Raw genomic sequence first — 18742 nt, forward strand, 5'->3', positions numbered from 1 at the left:
GCTCCTGCTGACAGGCTGTGCAGATCAACAAATCCCAGGTTCGGCAGATAAGCTGACAGCTCAAGTCCCAAGAACGGGAGATGAGACGACAGGAAGCAACCACAGAATCCAGAGAGAGCAAAAAACCAGAACGTCTGCTTATATACAGATGCGGGCCACACCCCCAAGGAGACTTCCTTTCATCAGATTGGCTACTCACAGTATACTCAATCATGGGAGTGATTACGTTAAAACACGGAGAAACATGGCCCAGCCAAGATGACACACAATCTTAACCATCACACACACCAAACCTGAAAGAACACACTTAAATGGCTTAGGTATTTATCTGTGGGTTTCATCCAAGAAAATTTTGTGGCCCCACAAAATGGTCCAGTTCCATTTACAAGAATAAGTGTCACTGGTCTCTGCTGCTTCTGGTGTTCTGAATTCAGAGCATCTCAACATGAGCCCCAATACCGTGCTTCTAACACAAGACTTAGCCTTAACAGAAGCATGAGTGAGGCAGGAAGGGCAGGTGGTTGTTAGCTGCTGTCAAGTCAGCTCCAGTTGTGGTAGCCTTTTGTATCAAGAACGAAATGTTGCCCGGTCCTGCACCATCTACATGATCTTTGGTATGTTGGAGCCCATTGCTGCAGCTGTTTTGTCAGTCCATCTCAGGGACAATTTCCCTCGTTTTCGCTGACCCTCCACTTTACCAAGGGTGATGTCCTTTTCTAGCAATTGGCCTTTCCTGATGATGTGTCCAAAGTAAGCAAACGAAGTCTCTCCATCCAGGCTTCTAAGAAGCATTCTGGCTGTACATTCTCCAGAACTAATTTGTTTGTTCTTCTGACTGTCCACAATATATTCAATATTCTCCACCAGTACAGTTCAGATGTGTCCATTCTTCTTTGGTCTTCCTTTTTCATTGTCCAGCTTTTGCATGCATATGAGGCAGTTGAAAAGACCATTGCTTGGGTCGGGTGCACCTTAGTTGTCAGAGTGACATCTTTGCTTTGTAACACTTTAACGAGGTCTCTTTCAGTAGATTTTCTTAATGCTATACGTCATTGTTTAATTTCATGACTGCTGTTTCCATGGGCATTGATTATTGATCCAAGTAGAATGAAATCTTTGAAAACTTCAATTTCTTTGCCATTTATCATGATGTTGTTTATTGGATCAGGATTTTTGTTTTCTTTATGTTCAGGTGTAGTCTGTATTAAAGGCTGTAATCTTTGACCTTCGTCAGTAAGTGCTTAAAGGCATCTTCACTTTCAGCAAGCAAGGTTGTGTCATCTGCATAATGCAGGTTGTTAATGATTCTTCTGCCAATCCTGATGCCATGCTGTTTATGTAATCCACCATCTTGGATTATTTGTTCAGTGTCTGTATGCATCTGCACGCTTCTGTATATGTGCCTCTGTATGCGGAACAAATAATCTGGCAGGATCCCCGTGCATTTCCAGTGTCAGTATTTCAGACTTTCCTCTAGTTTCATACCTGCAGGTTGTTACACTTGGGGCAGAGCACCTGAGCAATGTTTCGGATGGGTGATGTGTTTGCCTTTTGTCGAGTGTGAAAAGACTATCGTGGATGTATGTGCGTTTTCGGAAGAACAGTCTTGGCAAAGTGTGCAGAGAAGTAACTGTAAATGACTGATTTTAAGACTATCCCTGTGGCCCTTGGAGAATCGTCATGTGTCTCCAGGGGGTGCGTACATCACTCTGAAGCTGCAGTGTCAGGGTGCTTACCTGACTGTGTTTTGTATCAGAGCGTAGTGTGTTCTGGCATTATCTCTAAATTACAAAATTAGGAGCTTCTTGAAAGTACAGACTACATTTATATTATTTACCTTTGCACCCCTTACATGCCTCACAGAAGTCCTGGCACAGAGCAGCCCAGGTAAACATTGTTGAATTGCTAACTGCAGCATACAGGGCTTGCAAACTCAAGTTGCCGTTGAGGCCGAGAAGGTCCTCCAGATGAGGGAAGCAGAGGAGCACAGAGAAACTGCTGATGGACCAGTGAGGGGATGAGCATTAAAGACACACTGGGGCCACAACTGAAAGTAACCTTGTGAGGGACTGAGGGATCTGACTCGGGTCTTGGAGAACTTGCCCGGGGAGTGACTTTCAGATGGGTGGGCTGAGACCAGCAGGTTGTGTGGGCTTTAAGACAAAGAGGAGGGGACAGTAGAGGGGCCTGTCCCCAATGGAACATGAGATTGGCCTGAGGTGCGTGGTCATAAGGGCCATGCACCTCAAGTAGTCAAAGCCGAAACTGGAGGGGCAGGCAGGCCGTGGCCGCCCGCGCCACACGGCCTTACTGGAAACAGGTTTACTCTAAGAGCAGTGGGAAAGCCTTCAGAGAGTTTAGTCAGGAAAATGGTGTTATCAGACGTTCCGTTTTCAGAAACCAGCTCTGGCGGAGGTGTCAGGAGTGGATTGGAGGGAGACCGCTATGTGGCTTCAGGAAGCCTTGTTAGGCTGATTCCCGGGAGAGTGAATGATGCCTCGGACGAGGATGGTAGGAATGGAAGTGGAGGGAAGTAAAGCGGGACTGTGTTCTGAAAATGTTTCCGAGTGGGCACAGCCCAGGCCAGAGGAGAGGTCTGGGTGGGCGGAGAAGGTGACTCGGGGCTGACTGTGCCTGTGAAGTTGGATTTTATTCTGTGAACAGTGGGATGTCATTGAAGGTTTTAAGGTAAAGAAGTGACCTGACACAAAAACACTTTCAAAGAGGTAGTTTTTGTGTGTTTGACATGGGTTTTCTTCTGTTTTACTCTTGCTGGGATTGTGGTGGTTGTACAGTACACACAGTCAAGTAGAGCCCCTCTGAATTGCTTTTGATACCAACGGTGGCAGCAGGCATGCTGGCTTTGTGATCTTGGGCAACTTACTTGACCTCTCTATGCCTCAATCTCTGCTCCATCAAATGGAAAGAACAGTTGTACCTATTTCATAGGATTATTGTGCACTTTCAGTGTAATGAGATAATACATGCAAAATACTTCAAATAGGACCCGGGAAGTACTGCTCAAAAGAAATTAGCTATTATTCATTTTATGATGGAATACCATGTTCTTGTTTGTACTTCCTTTCTTCACTTCAAAAACCTTGAATATGCCATTGTGAGCTTAAAGGACCTTGACTTCTCAGCAGCTCTAGTTGACACAGAAAACATAATGTATAGAAATTAGAATGTGAAAAGAGAGGGTACAAGTCATCTATCAAGGTTTTAGATTATAATTGTTAATATCTCTCGCTTCCCATGAACTAGAGATAGAGTTCATCCTTGGATATCTTTCAGTTATGCTTTTCATCATACTTTTAATTTATTTTATTGTGCTCCAGTTCTTTCTGCTTTTTTTCCCCCTCCAGGGCAGAGTGGTGGTAAAAATGACCCCTCTGCATATTTCCTTCTCAGCAGAGGTCTGTACTTGCCCACCATCGTGAGGGAAATGGAATGTAAGACTGGCCTGATAGTGTCGAAATGTGTAGACCTTACCTTTCAAACGCTTTAGTCTCATAGGGATACAACTGCTGAGAATAACCTTCTTGCCTTTTGTGCAAACATCTGTAAATGCACTGCCACAGCAATTCTAACACCTCCCAGTCAGCCAGAAACTGCAGAAATCAGATACTGGGGCTGTCGCACACATCTGCTCGTACCTGAGGGATGGAGGTTTCTCAGAAGTCTTTTGCCTGATGTTGTGGATTCCTTTGTCTTGGGAGCTGAATTGCTTGTCCACTCTGAGAGCAATCTATTAACGTCTTTATAGAACTTTCTTATGATGAGGGCATTCACCGCATCAGCTTTCAGGATCCGGAGGTGGAAGGCAGAGGCAATGGCCTCCTGCAGTTCTCCTTCTGGCATTTCCATGGGGCTGAGGACAACCATCATGTACTGTGTACAAACATCTGTAGACCCGCAGCTCACGATGGTGCCAGCCACGCAGATCCCAGCAAGAGCAGCTAGAATCAGTGGAGTAGCTCCCGGTGACAATACATGCTGTCCCTCACGGTCTCCAGTGTGCTTTTTGATTTTGGAAAGAGACAAGTGTCTCTAAGTAGTAATTTATTCAGATCTCAGGACATAATTTGAAATATGCCAAAGAGAAAAGAAAAATAGGATTGACAAGTTTAAAAGCCTCATATTTGGATGTTGTGACGGTTAAGGTTGTAGGTCAGCTTAGCTGGGCCATGATTCCCAGTGGATTGGCAGTTATGATGTAGTTTGGCAGTTATATAATGATGTACTCACCTCCGTGATGAGATCTGGTATTATGGAATCACCTCCATGATGAGCAGCCAATCATTTGAAAGGGAGCTTCCTTGAGGATGTGGCCTGCATCCATGTATATATGGACTTTCGTGCAAAGGTTGCTGGCTTTTGCTCACTCTGTTTCCTGCATCTGGCTCATCATCATCTGACCTCCAGTTCTTGGGACTTAAGCCAGCAGCCTGTGATATTGCCTGCCAATCTTGGTATTCATCAGCCTCCGCAGCCTGTGAGCCAGTAACCTGCCATCTGACCTACCAGTCTTTGGTTCATCAGCTCCTACAGCTACGTGAGTCAGAAAGACACCTCCAGCCTGATGCCTGACCGTGGGACTTGGGACTTCCAGCCTGTACAACTGCATGAGCCGTTTCCTTGAAATACACACACACACACACACACACACACACACACACACACACACATACACACATACATGTTCTCCTTCTTCCATTCCCACCACACCTCCAAAAATAATAAAATACAGGGTTGAATGAACATTCAAGAAAATATCTTGGTTTGCACTTGTAATCCTTAGCCAAGAATCTCCAGTGGCCACCCCGGAGCAGTTTTATTGTTGGACTCCCTTAGCGGGCCAGCCAGGCAGAGGGCCATCTGGTGTGGCAGAGGAAGACAGCTTTCGTGTGGTGACAGTGCCCGGTACACAGGGAAGGAGAGCCAAGACAAGAGAGAATCCAGCCAAGCTGCCCCACGAGGGCATAGGTGCCCTTTGTCTCCTGGCACATTTTTTTCCTCCCATTCTGGGATTATTTTAGAATCTCTGTGTTCAATTTCACTTCCAAATTTTAACACCAAACTGTTTAGTTCTTCTGGATACCTGTACCTAATTTTAGTATCGAAAAGAACCTCACTGAATTAAATTCTATCCTAATCTTTTTTTTTTTTCAGTCCAGCTCAAAGGGCAAGAAAACTTTAAAGAGTAATGTGTATGTTATGTTACCAGTGAAGTGGCCACTAATCTTTATAAACACGTTTTATTTTAAGGATAACTGAAATTAGTTATGTACACGTTGAAGAACTCTCGTCACTTTACCTGACCCTGAGCCCTAATGGTGAAATGACCCAGTCATGTTCCTAGGTGGCATTCTATGAGTGAGTTCCCTCTAAATCAGAGAATGGGATTCCTTGACTCAGGGAGCTTGATTAGGGCCAAACAGTAGATCCAAAACAATCAAGTCTTTGGTGCTGCATAGTAACACCTCTGCTGAGATCACCCTGAGGGTGAGGTCAGAAGGGAGGGAGTGCCTTTGATGCTGTACCTCAGTGGTTCTGCTCCAGGACAGACCCAGCCCTACCCCAGGCCAACTGAATTCAGTCTCTTTGACTGTGACATCAGAACCTTTTAAAAGCTCTGCAGTGGTTTTAATATGCAGCCAGAGTTGACAACCACTACCTCATTAGACGGTGGTCACTAGGAGGCTAGGGTTGCCCCTGGTTACCAGGGTAATGGAGTGAGGTAAGGCTTGAGACAAAGCCTTGGGCCAGGGAAACATGGTGGAGTGGTCTCCTTGGTGAGTGAGCAGCAGTCCAGTTCCAGCACACTGAGGAGTAAATAATAATCACTCTCATTCTGAAGAAGCCCTTGTAAAAGATGCCACCCTTTCAATGAATTGAAAAAGAGTAAAGACTGTGTTTTCAAGCGTCTACAGATGATCTCAGAAATATGTCGAGAGAGGGAATCAGATAAATAATATTGCATGTCAATAGTATTAATATTATTATAATATTAATTGTTGTTGTTATTAGCTGCTGTTGAGTCAGCCCCTGACACATGGCAACCCCATGTCTTATAGAGTAGAACTGCTCCATAGGGTTTTCTTGGCTATAATTTTTAGGGAAGCAGTTTGCCAGGCCATTTCTTCCACAGAGCTGCTGGGTGGGTTCAAACTATCAACCTTTTTAGGTTAGCAGTCGATCGCAAACCATTTGTGGCACCCAGGCTCCTTATAATATCAATTAATATTAATAATGTTATAATAATAATCTGTATGTAATATAGCGAGTAATAATAAATAATAATATTTACACACATGCATACAGACTTACCCATTCATTCACTTGTTCATTGAGCCCCTGCTGTGTGTCAGGTATTCCCTAAGGCAGTAAACCAAGACAGCCATGTTCCCCTCCAGGGGGGAGCTGGAGGTAAGTAATAACAAGAGTGTTGAATAGTAAGGAGGGGTAATTTAGGAGCACTTTGGAAGCACAGAGCCCTGATGGCGTAGTTTAGAGCTCGGCTGGTAACCAGAAGGTCGGCAGTTTGAATCCACCAGCTGCTCCTTAGAAGCTCTGTGAGGCAGTTCTACTCTGTCCTGTAGGGTCACTATGAGTCGGGTTGTTTGGGTTGGAAGCACAGAGCAGGGGCCCTGCTCTAGCACGTCTCTGGGAAGACTCATGTTGGGCATTGAGAGATGGCTTTTCTTCCTGAAGGCCACACTGTCAGTGATGCTGTGATTTGTCTGCTGCTGTAGCCATTGTCATCAGAAGGATATCTGGAAGTTTCAGAGCACAGGCCTGTGTATCTAGCAAAGGAAGCAGAAAGCGTCTAGGCCACCCCTTTGTTTCAGAGGTCACATTGGGAAAACTGTCCTTTTGCGCAAAGATCTTTTTTCTTCATAAATTACAAGCTGTTAAATACACAATGAATGTGCCTCTCTACAAGCAAGAAATGTAGTGATTGATGGAATCTGATATTGACTCATTTCCTCTGTAACCTCGGATTAAATGTCGCTTAAATCTTTAGCCTGTGCCCAGGGACATGGCAGAAATGGCTGGTGTGGCTTCGTGGGTGGGGGCACACCTGATCTCCTAAAGGGGTTAGAATGGAGACATCAGGCAGTCAAGCCAGTCTGACTGGGAGGTGAGGGTGTAATACAAAGCAGCAAAAGACACACGATGAAAGTCTGTGTTGTGGAGACAGAAAGGAGGCTTCGACGGTAACCCAAACCACTGCTTGGAGTCGCCGCCGACTCATGGTGATCGTGTGTGTGTCAGAGTAGAGTTGCACTCCATAGGGTTTCCAGTGGCTGATTTTTTGGAAGTACATCAACAGGCCTTTTCTTCTGAGACGCCTCTGGGTGGACTCAAACCTCCAACCTTTCAGTTAGCAGCTGAACGCGTTAACATTTTGCATCACCAAGGGGCTCCTCGATCGTGAGGAAGGAACTAACTGATAATGGGACAAGAGGCTGGCAGGTGGCGGAAGTCTCAGCACAGGGACCAAAGCGTTAATAAATGTCTTTAAATGCACCTTGTTTTTCATCTAATGCTTTGTTATTTGTAAAGTGCCTTGTGCGCATTAACTCCATGATTCCTCAAAGTAATCCTGAGACCTGTTATTGTCATTAGTATATAGATGAAGTCAGATGAAAACGCTAAAGCTCACAGTGGCTGAGTAACTTGTGCAAAATCACACGGCCCAAATGTAACATGGGTGGTTAAACCTGTTGCCGTCAAGTCGCTTCCGACTCACAGCGACCCTAGAGGACAGAGTAGAACTGCCCCATTGGGTTTCTGAGAAGCAGCTGGTGCACTCAAACTGCCAACCTTTTGTTTTGCAGCCAAGCTTTTAATTGTACCACCGGGGTTGCAAGGTAGAGACAAATCTCAGATTCAAATATTTGAGCTCCAAATCCAGGGATCTGTAATGTCGAGATACTACAGTACCATTCTAGTTTCTAGTCACAGTGTGTGCCTTGAACCTTGGCGTGCTTGCTCATACATCATGTAACTCTTCATGCCTCGGAAGTTGCATTTCTCCTTGTCTTATATCAATTTTTACTGTTACGGTCAAGTGTGTGTGGGCATAGAGTTTTGTTCTGTTTTTTAATCTGGAATGAAAGCCATCTTAAAGTCCAGGTTTCCATACCTGATAGTACCCGTAAGACCGGCATTTTGTAATGCATATTTCCCATCTTTTTTTCTTTTTCTAGTCCATAAGAAATAGCTTTTTAATACTGGGATCCCAAGAACTAAGGAAGCAGATGCCTGGTCATGTCCTACCAGGAATCTTTATGTTCTGTGAGAGGAAGTACAGAACTCTTAATTTCTCTCACTTTCGAAAGTCAAGCAAAAAAAAAAAAAAAAAAAAGGCTTAATTTGACAGATAGCACAGAATAAGAAAAATACTTGAAACAAGAAAAGGCCATTATTCCTATAGAGGCTCATTTCATTCCAGATAACATTTCCCTGGATATCTGCCAGTTGTTAGCAAGAAGAGTAATGTTATCCATTTTTTAAAATTTCACTCTTGAGTATTATGGAGATAAATAGCTAAATGATGGAGAAATAACTTTCTTTCACGGTAGTAGTTTAAGAGCGGTAAAAAGCTCAAATGCAGGTAGGTTTGATGACATGAAAAAAATTCAACCATGAATGAAAATTATGATTTTTCTATAGATGCTGTTTTAGAAAGAGTACGTTTTTGCATCTAGAGCTATGTCCATCTATAAAAGTGAGAGAATTGCAAGTAGGTATTTATAGTTTATTTGCAAGCCCCAGAAATTTTCCAGTTGCAAACCTATGACTTATATTTTGCTTCAGGACCAATGCAAGAGACCATCTATGATTTCTGGAGAATGGTGTGGCATGAAAATACCGCAAGCATAATTATGGTGACCAACCTTGTGGAAGTTGGAAGGGTAAGTCAGATTTATACTGTAAATTACCATTTTCTTCATTGGTTAGTTTGTAATATGAAGTAAGGCATGAGCCAGGTTTTCGAAGTATTCTGTGTACTCCATAAAACATTAACTAATACAGCTCCTCCTATTGCCCGCTGCACTTGCTTATAAATTATCAGTAAACAAAGCCTGAATTGCTTTCATTTGTTGCGATAGCAACAGACAGGAAAGGCACTCAAGATTTAAAAGCAGTTTTTATCTGGCTATATTGAGCACACAGAAATGCCTCTAAGCATGAATGCTTGTTGTGGGGCGTCAAAACTCATTGAGTGCTCCCTTGGATATGACTACATTGCTTAACTCAAGAAAACTGACTCTAAAAACTGTGCTTCACTGTATTCGATCATTAGATTAGAATTCCAGCATCTTCTCTTGCTTAGTTTTGACTTTCCTGTGCCTTAGTTTCCCAAGGTCCTGTATTACTTGATCTGTATTAACTGTTTATAAGCGTTGTTTCCTCTTTAACCAGGAAACTCTTCAATTGTTGTAATCTCAGTAGTGGCACGCTATAGGATTATTTCCAAAATGAAATTTAAAAATAAGAAAATGCACAGGGTGCAATCGCTTTCTTTTATAGTGGGTCCAGTTTCACACTTACGCTCAACTCAAGAGCAGAACCCATTTCTTAGACAAGCTGACACTGAGTGATTTACTCTCAGCAAAGTCAGCCTGGGGGTTAGACTAGAGTTAAAATATTGGAGCAGAAACCTTAAAGGCATTTTCTCTTAAGGTTCTAGGAAAGTATCAAGAGACACAAACCAAAAAGGAAAGAGACATTAAGAAGTGAAAGATGCTTCCAATTCTGGATAAATGGCTGACTAAGTAACTGAAAACCCTCTCTCTACAAAACCTAGAGATTCTAGATAAAGTCTAAATATATATTGCAATACATTAGCTGCCCCACAGGGTATCCAAGGAGCACCTGGTGGATTCGAACGCCGACCTTTTGGTTAGCAGCCATAGCTCTTAACCACCATGCCACCAGGGTTTCTATGTATTCTATATATTGCATAGATATGTAAATATATACATATATATATATATTACTGTTTACCTTAGCACTCAAGAAAGTAAAGAAAACTACCAGAGATCAGAAACAAAGTGAGAACTAGAGACTAGAGAGAGAGTGGACACTGCATCTGCCCTTAGGAGGTTGGGTGAGGGTGCTATGCATCAGTCTTAGTGAGAGGATGAGGACTGACAGTCTTGGGGATCTTGGATCTTGGCTTTAAAGCCCACCAGGGATGGGAATAAAGTCTTGAGCCTATGTGATGCTAACCATATGAACTGAAACTGCCACGTAAAACCAGAACCCACAAAGGGTAGACACTCAGTGAAAGGGGGAAGACATAAACACAGGGAAATAACAAGGAACTTCATCTGTATTCACTTAGGATCTGGGTGAAAATGCACTTCCACTCGCTCATGGATCGAAGGAAACACGATAATATAAATCAAAAAATATTTATAACTGTAGAACTGTGAATCATAAATACTAAACTTGTAGAATACAACTAACCTGGTACCTAAAAGGAAATACATGTTGTTAAATGTGTTATTAGAAAAGAAGGAAGATTAGCTAAGCATCTGCAGTAAGCAAGGGGCACAGTGGGCATATCCCACCTTCACTGCTTCATGTGTTGTCAGGACCAGTGTGAATTCAATTCTCAAAGTGTGGAAATGGATCCAGTGCCCACCTTCCCACTTCTCCATCCTGGTCACCAGCCACTCATTTGGCACACTCCCTCTCAGCCCCAGCCACCCACAGCTGGGCCAGTGCTCACAAGTTTGATGGATACTGTCTTTCAGCCCCAGCCTCCAGGGCTAGGTCAGAGCTCACAAGTTAAAAGGACTTCTTTCAGACTGCCAAACAGGCAGGGACCAGCCCCTGCTGGCTCTCACTGCTCCTGTGGGTTTGCTAATTCACTCTAACAACTACCTTAATTCCCAGAGAATACACCATACTTACTACATATTTATTATAACCAAAAAGGATACAAAGAGACACATAGGGCGAGGTCTGGGAGGGGTCACAGGATGGAGCTTCCATGTCCCCGAGGGACACACTGTCCTCCCCTGTGCATGCTCACCAACCAGGAAGCTTTGTCATAGTCTCTGTGTTCAGGGATCTTATTGGCCTCACCACATGGCATAATGGATTCCATCAGCCTTGTGAGGGTTAGTCAGCATCAGGCCCCCAGGTGGTCCTTCTTGGTCTAGTCAGCCCCCATTCATTAGCTGCAGGTATTGGTCCAGCTTGAAAAAACCAAAAGCACAGTCCAAATATAGCTTTCTGCAAGGTGATTCCATACTTTACAGCATTTAATTCAAGAAAACAGATAAAAAAAAAAAAAGAGGAAAAAAAAGGAAATAATATAAGAGAATAAATTTATTAAATAGAAAGCAAAGAATCTATAATAATATTAACAAAATCAAAAGCAGTTTTTGCAAAAATACTAATCAAATAGACAAACCCCTGGCAGTAGATCAGAAATTTTAAAGACTATAAAAAACATTAGGAATAGTATAGATATTTTATCATAATAGAATAACATGAATAACAATAAATCTGAACATTTAGATACATTAGGTAATTTTCTAGAAGAATAGTTTCTAAAACTGACTCTAAAAGGAACTGAAAATCTGAATAGACCATAATTATTTAAAAAGTGAATGATGACAACATCAAGCAGACCAACGTATGCACTATGGGAGTCTCAGAAGAAGAAGATAGAGAAAAAGAGGGAGAAAGAATATTTGAAGAAATAATGGCTGCATACTTCCCAAATTTGATGAAAGACGTGAATGTACACATCCAAGAAGAAGCTCAGTTATCTCCAAGTGGGATAAACCCAAGAGATACACTGAGACACATTATAATCAAACTCTCAAAAAACAAAGAGAGAATCCTGAAAGCAGCAAGAGAGAAGTCAGTCATCACATACAAAGTATCCTCGGTAAGATTAGGGGCCAGTTTCACCTCGGAAACCTTGGAGGCCTGAAGGCAGTGGGATGACGTATTTAAAGAGCTGAAAGAAAAAAACTGTCAACCAAGAATTCTGTGTCCAGCAAAACTGTCATTCAAGAATGAGGGAGAAATTAAGACATTCCCACATAAACAAAAGCTGAAGGAGTTTGTTACCACCAGACCTGATCTACATAAAGAAATAAGAAATAAATTGATTTATGGTGAAAAATTGATTCATTAAAAAGCCCAAATAGATTTACAGGTATGTTCTAATAAATATTCAAGAATGGACAGCTCAAATTTTATAAACGTTATTCTAAGAGAATAGAAAAAGAAAGACTGTTCCCCTATTTTATTTTAAGAGACTAATACAACTTTGATATCAAAACCTGACTAGGAGAGGAGGGAAGGGAAAATTATAGACCAGACAATGGGATAGGAAGGGATGAATAAAACAGTGGATTAAATGGAGGGTCCAGAGGTTGACAGTAGGTGTATGGGAAGATACACAGTTAGTGGGGATAGCATGAACTTTTCAGTCCACAGAGCTTAGACATTTGGTTATCCACGTAGAACCCCCCGCCAGAAAATTCCCTCCTTGTTCAAAAAACACTCAAAATGAATAACAGATAAAGACTCAAATATAACAAATACAGTTTTTTAACTTTTAGGAGAAAATGTTTAGCTTTTTTTTTTTTAAGACTGTTTCAAAGACACCCAAAGCCCAATGCATTAAGAAAACAATTGGCAAATGTGAGGATATTGAAATGTAAAATTTTCTGTACAATAAAGAATATATAAGTAAAGTACCAAGACAAGGGGAGAGATACTATGGGACGGAGAGACAGTGCAAAAGGCTGGCATGACCTGCCTGAGAAGCCGGCACCTCCAGCTCCTCACTCCATGACCCACCTGGCCAGTTTCTAGGCCTCTCTTGCAACAGATCTTTCACCTGTGAAGTGGGGAAATACTAGTAGCTGTTTCATAAGGTTCTTGTAAAAATTACACATCAGGTGGGGAGAGAAGTTACTGCCTCATGGCAAGGATTCAATAAATGTAAGTGTTAGCGTAACCCTTAAGTTTCCAATAACCCACGGTGGCATATCTAACGACCTTCCTTCCTCCCCTCCCCAAATCTACTTTCTTTTGCTATAAAACAGTAAAAAGTATTCAAACAAAGTGTCAACTCCCCCAGAGAACAAGCTTCTTAAAGGGAAGAGACTGTCTTACTCATTGTTGAATTGTCCTGGCACAGCACAGGGCGTGGCACCCAGTGAATGCCGAGGAAGTGAAGGAGTGAGCGCACTTTCAGCCTGGATAAAAGGAGCAGTTAGCATATGCTGAGTTAACTGCAGAACTGATAAGCTAAATGTTACCTCTGTTTTCATTTACTCGTGTTTTTTCCCCTGAAATGGACGCTAGATTCTGAGTCCTTCATTCATTTTACAATATTTGTTGAACACCTACATATAAGGATGAGAAGGAAGCACCCACAGGGTGCTCTGACAGTGTTTTCCTTATACAATAACTGGATTCTTTAAAACTTACTCATCAATTCAGATTTTAAATATTTGTATGGGAGCCCACTTAAAAGGATCCTAAGGCAAATTATTTTGAAAAGTAGTTAATTGTTAAAATAAGAACTACTGGCTTTTTGTTTGTTGTTGTTTTGTTTTACGTAAAGGCACGTATTTTTTTGTTTTGTTTTGTTTAATTGAAATTCCAAAGTCCACTGTATCCAGACTCAGTCGCTCAAGAGGTTAAACTGTTCTCATATGGTAAACCCTCGTTGGGCAGGACAGCATCGTTGGGCTAAAACGTGAAGATTGTGCTGTAACATTACTACCGTTACCAGAAGTCATCCACAGAAGTCTCCTGCACAGGGCACATTTTGCAGGAAGCCAAATCTTGTGACGAGTCACCTGGCTTTGAAAAAGTAAAACCAAAAAGGACAGGTGGCTGTGGTCGCTGTTTCTTCCATCAGCAGCCGGACCTGCTCCACAGGGGTGGTTCCTGTTCATTCTATGGCGTCAACTCTTGTAACAAGTAACCGTGGAAATCCAGCTGACAGGGTGTAGCTGAAAGGGAAGGGAGGGTAACTGGGTTTCATTTTATCCATAAGTGTAAGTCCGCTGGCTTAAAAATGACTCCATAGTTTCAGGTCTGTTAAGTATCTTTCAAAAAAAAAAAAAAAAAGCCCTTCCAAATTCTTACCAGGTTCGTGGGGACACAGGCAAGCACCTAAGAGGCTTCATCTTGTTACCACCAGCCCCTTGGGCCGGTCTGTCTTCAGTTAGTAATGGATTTTATGGCATGTCTTGCTGAAATGTCTGAGCTGATTTGGGGGTTTTGACAAGAGGGCATGAGCCCTCCGGGCAAAGGTGCTGACCTGGTCCCAGGCTGCTTCCCATCGTTAATCCTGCTCGTGTATTTGGAGATGACTGCCCCATTTTCCATGCTTAAAAACGACAACAGCAAACCACCGCAGAAATCAAAATGACATGGGTTGTGAGGGCAGCAGCTCCCCACTTACCATGTGGGCTGCACATCGTGGGCCGCCATGAATAAGGCATGAACGGGCGGTGGGTGTTTATCTACACAGCCAGCCGTGCTGTGAGCCATTAAGTCCGAGCAGGAGCCTGTTTCCCTCGCCTTGTTTTTGCCCTGAAGCACTCTGCATTAGGCGGCTGTAATTGCCCGAGCTGGCGCCACTGGGAGGCCTTCCCTGTCTCAGCACCTGGTGCAGAAGACACAGACGCTGCACTTCCCGCCAGCGGGGTCCCCAGTACATCTGCGAGGCCCCGTCATTATCTCAGACTGCCTTGTCACACCGAGCAGCCCCTTTCAGCCCACGTACTCTGGGAGGGGACGCTTGTCAGTTTCCCTGGCACCTGCAGACGGCCGCACACCTGGCATTTAAATGGCACTGGAATGTGTTGTGATTGTTTTCCCTCTTTAATGAACCCACCTGAGGGACATTTTGCTTTTTAGCCAGGAGCCTGTTTCCCAGCCTTTCACATCCACCATTTGTGTGGAGATTCAAAAACTCCATGGTGTTGTTACATTCATCCATCTGCCAGCAGTGTCCTAACCAAATCTGCAGGACTCCCAGAGGAGCTCTTTGCACCGGTAATTTAAGCTAATGATTTTGAAACATATTTAGTCAGTTTTATGAAGACCTCATTAGAACGTGACTGTTTATAAGAAATCTAAATGAGGTCTCAGAGTCATTTAGGGAAATTGTTGTTAAGATGCCGTGAACAGTTCTGGTAACAGGTGAGAGAATGTTTTGGAGCTAAGAGAAGTAGGGACCAGAAATGTTAACCTCCTTCAACACAGGGATGGTAGAAGCCGCTGAAACAGATGCTTTGAAGAGCACGATCAGCTCGAAGAGTTTAGCGTTTCTTTCCCTATGTCCGTCACTAAAAAAGTAATGGAAGAAGAAAATGGAAGATGAACACTAGCCGTCAGAATTTACTTTCTAGTTCACATCAAGGCCACCGTCACAACAAAGAACATCTGCTTTTCTGCAATAGCCAGTAGATCCAGGATGGATGGAGGAAGCAAGGGAGGGAGAGGTCCGGCCGCCCCTTTATAAGACGTAGACATATTGCTTAATGACATGAATAACTTAGATAATGTCTAACAATACAAAATAATGTATTGTTCCATTATTTAACGAATTCCCTCATGTCCCGGACTCTGCCTGCTCTGAATATCAGCCACAGGAGAAAAGCTTTGAGTCTAGATTTTTAAAGGGAATGATTCAGTGAAAAGACATGAGCACATCACTTCCTTCAGAGAGAGCCGTCAGCCCTCTGTTCTGCGTTATTATACATGAATGCTGTAGAAAACTGTAGTGATGAGCACAGTGTGTGACTAGGTACCAAGGGGACGAAGTCTATCGGTGCTCTCCCTATAATTATGCAGACCATAAAAGATATCCGGCCTGTAATTTATAGACCTTCTTTTGAAAATGATTTAATCTAACTACAGTAAACTAGGATTGTTAACATATTCTTCTCAAAAGTTGTCAGAATTGTTTATCACAATCCACTGGTTTCTCAACTGCGCAGTAAGTCAGTCTTACCGCCCAAGCATATCTCTTTTTAGCTGACGATCAGTGGTACCCGTCTGCACCATGGACGCCTGCAGTAGGGAAGGAGCCCTTGGCGAACATGTGGCTCACACTGGAGAACTCTCACCATCACGTAATAAAGATATCTGCAAGTCAACAGTGTGTGCAACATTGGCGAGAAAAAGAGCGTAGCAAGTGGTGGTACAGTGCCATCCACACCCCCAGGTTCTGTGTAACTGCAGACATGACGTTTGCATCTTGTGTGAGGTGTCCTTTGGCACAGAAACAGTTATTTTATCCAAAATGTCTGATCAGTAGAGACTCATCGCTTAATGTGGATCAATCCAATTTGGATAGCAAATGTATTTAATTGAAAGGTAAACTGTGGTACAAAGGAAATGGAAAACCCAGAATATAACTGTAAAACAAATTCATTTCAGTAGGAAACACTTCATTGAGTACTCAGTTGGATGTTGATTTTGAAAAATATGAGACAAAGATAAAGTGAATGCTCTCAGAATAAAGCAGGGAGAAAACCACATATTTCTCTTTATTCTTCAGTCTTACTGAAGGTGTATTAAGGATTTTAAATTAAATACTGAGTTCTGCATTTTATAGCTTACAGAAATGAGATATCTTATTTAAAACTTCATATGTGCAATGCTAACTCTAGCTTCTGTAAACTTTATTCTGATAGAGTTCACACATGTACACATACATACATACATATATACGTGTGTATGTATATGTTGTTATTGTTAGGTGCCATCAAGTTGGTTCCGACTCATAGCGACCCTACGTACAACAGAACGAAACACTGCCTGGCCCTGTGCCATCCTCACAATTGTTGCTATGCTTGAGCCCAGCCACTGTGTCAGTCCATCTTGTTGAGGGTCTTCCTCTCTTTTGCTGACCCCCTACTTTACCAAGCATGATGTCCTTCTCCAGGGACTGGTCTCTCCTGATAACATGTTCACAGTACATGAGACGAAGTCTCGCCATCCTTCCTTCTAAGGAGCATTCTGGCTGTACTTCTTCCAAGACAGATTTGTTCGTTCTTATGGCAGTGCAATGGTATATTCAGTATCCTTCGCCAACGCCGTAATTAAAAGTCTTCAATTCTTCTTTGATCTTCCTTATTCATTTTCTGATTTTTCATGCATATGATACGATTGAAAATACCATGGCTTGGATCGGTCACACCTTCGTCTTCAAAGTGACATCTTTGCTTTTTAACACTTTAAAGAGATCTTTTGCAGCAGATTTATACGTTGTTTGATTCTTGACTGCTGCTTCCATGGGTGTTGATTGTGGATCCAAATTATATATATTTATATATATATATACAAACAAGCCCTGGTGGCACAGTGGTTAAAGCGTTCGAAACCACCAGCAGCTCCGCAGGAGAAAGATGTGACAGTCTGCTTCCGTAGGGTTTTAAAGCCTTGGAAATCCTGTGGGGTTGCTATGAGTTGGAATTGACTCGACGGCAGTGGGTTTATATATATACAGATACATATGTGTGTGTGTGTGTGTATATACATATATGTGTATGTGTGTGTATGTATGTAAAATTTTAAGGCTAACCATTTCCCTCTCGTTGGCTTACGTGAGTAACCAGACTAGATCTCCCTCACAACATCCACATTCTCATACGTGATAAAAGGTCCTTCCCAAGTGTATGTCTCTTTCACACACATACACACACACTCCCCCGCTCACACATCCTTAACCTCGGTTTCAGAAATGCTCTTTGCCTTGTTGGGATCAGCAGATTGCTGTTTGCTCTAAGTACAGTCCCTGGTCTCTTTATTTCTGAGTTCTGTGTGGGTTGTCACAATGAACTAATGAATTTCCTGTGGGAAAGAGAATCAGTCTCATCCCTTTTTCATCCACACCTCCTGTTGCTCTGCACTCAGGGACTCTTGGTGCTGCTGTCACTGTTAGAAGCCTTAACCCTTCCCATCTCTGTTCATCTGCCTTGGTGGGTCTGCTTGGTACACATGCAGTGAGTTAACATGCAGGTATTAGTTTACCTCTCAATGGGCTTTAGGTGAAGACAGGAAAATAGAAGCCAGGATCCCTGCCCTCTAGACATTCACAGAACAGTTCTAGAGGTACTGCATATGACTGAAGGAGCGAACACCTTCTGCTGCCGTTCCGTCCTCCCTCCTGTGAGCAAAGGCCAGGTTATTCTATCTGTAAATCCCTGAAGGCTGGACACATGAAAGTATTCAGTGAATGTTTTTGTGGAGGTGGAAGAATAACTACAAAGGAACATATAAGCTAGTACAAAATGACTTACTAAATACCAAGGAAATGTCCATGTACTGCTCTCCTTTCCTTGATTGCTTCCACGTGGGGAAAACAGACTTTGAAGTCCTATGTGTTATATAATATGTTCATTATGGATGTGAGTTAAGTTCCCTGCAGCACTGTTTATTATGACAGAAATATGTCAACACTTAGTCTACTTTTGCACTAAGTTCTTGTCAATTCAGCCTACTCCGTTATGTCCCTTTTATAAAAAGCAGTCATCATCTTTACTCAAATATCGATGAATTGTAAATTAGGCTTCAGAGACGATTCTTTGTGTGCTGTAAGTCATCTGACACTCGAGTAGCAGCCATCTCTGATACGGCCACAGTGGCAGGATATTGCCGGATCAAAGCAAATTTGCAGGTCTGAATAACAAGCGCTTCCCAGGTAACGGCGAGTCCTGCACACATC

The 18742-nt window shown here is 42.7% G+C and overlaps 1 protein-coding gene across 2 annotated transcripts in view; it reads left to right on the top strand.

Moving 5' to 3' along the window:
• Nucleotides 1-18742, top strand: part of PTPRM (protein tyrosine phosphatase receptor type M) — a 746511-nt gene that overhangs the window by 664946 nt on the left and 62823 nt on the right. For both annotated transcript variants that reach the window (XM_004385786.3, XM_012558215.1), the window contains one exon: nt 8827-8924. In XM_004385786.3, coding sequence (XP_004385843.1) covers nt 8827-8924 — 98 coding nt within the window. The remainder of the gene's footprint in view (nt 1-8826; nt 8925-18742) is intronic.

The sequence above is a fragment of the Trichechus manatus genome, unplaced genomic scaffold, assembly GCF_000243295.1.
Source record: "Trichechus manatus latirostris isolate Lorelei unplaced genomic scaffold, TriManLat1.0 scaffold00146, whole genome shotgun sequence".
Taxonomy (NCBI): Eukaryota; Metazoa; Chordata; class Mammalia; order Sirenia; family Trichechidae; genus Trichechus; species Trichechus manatus.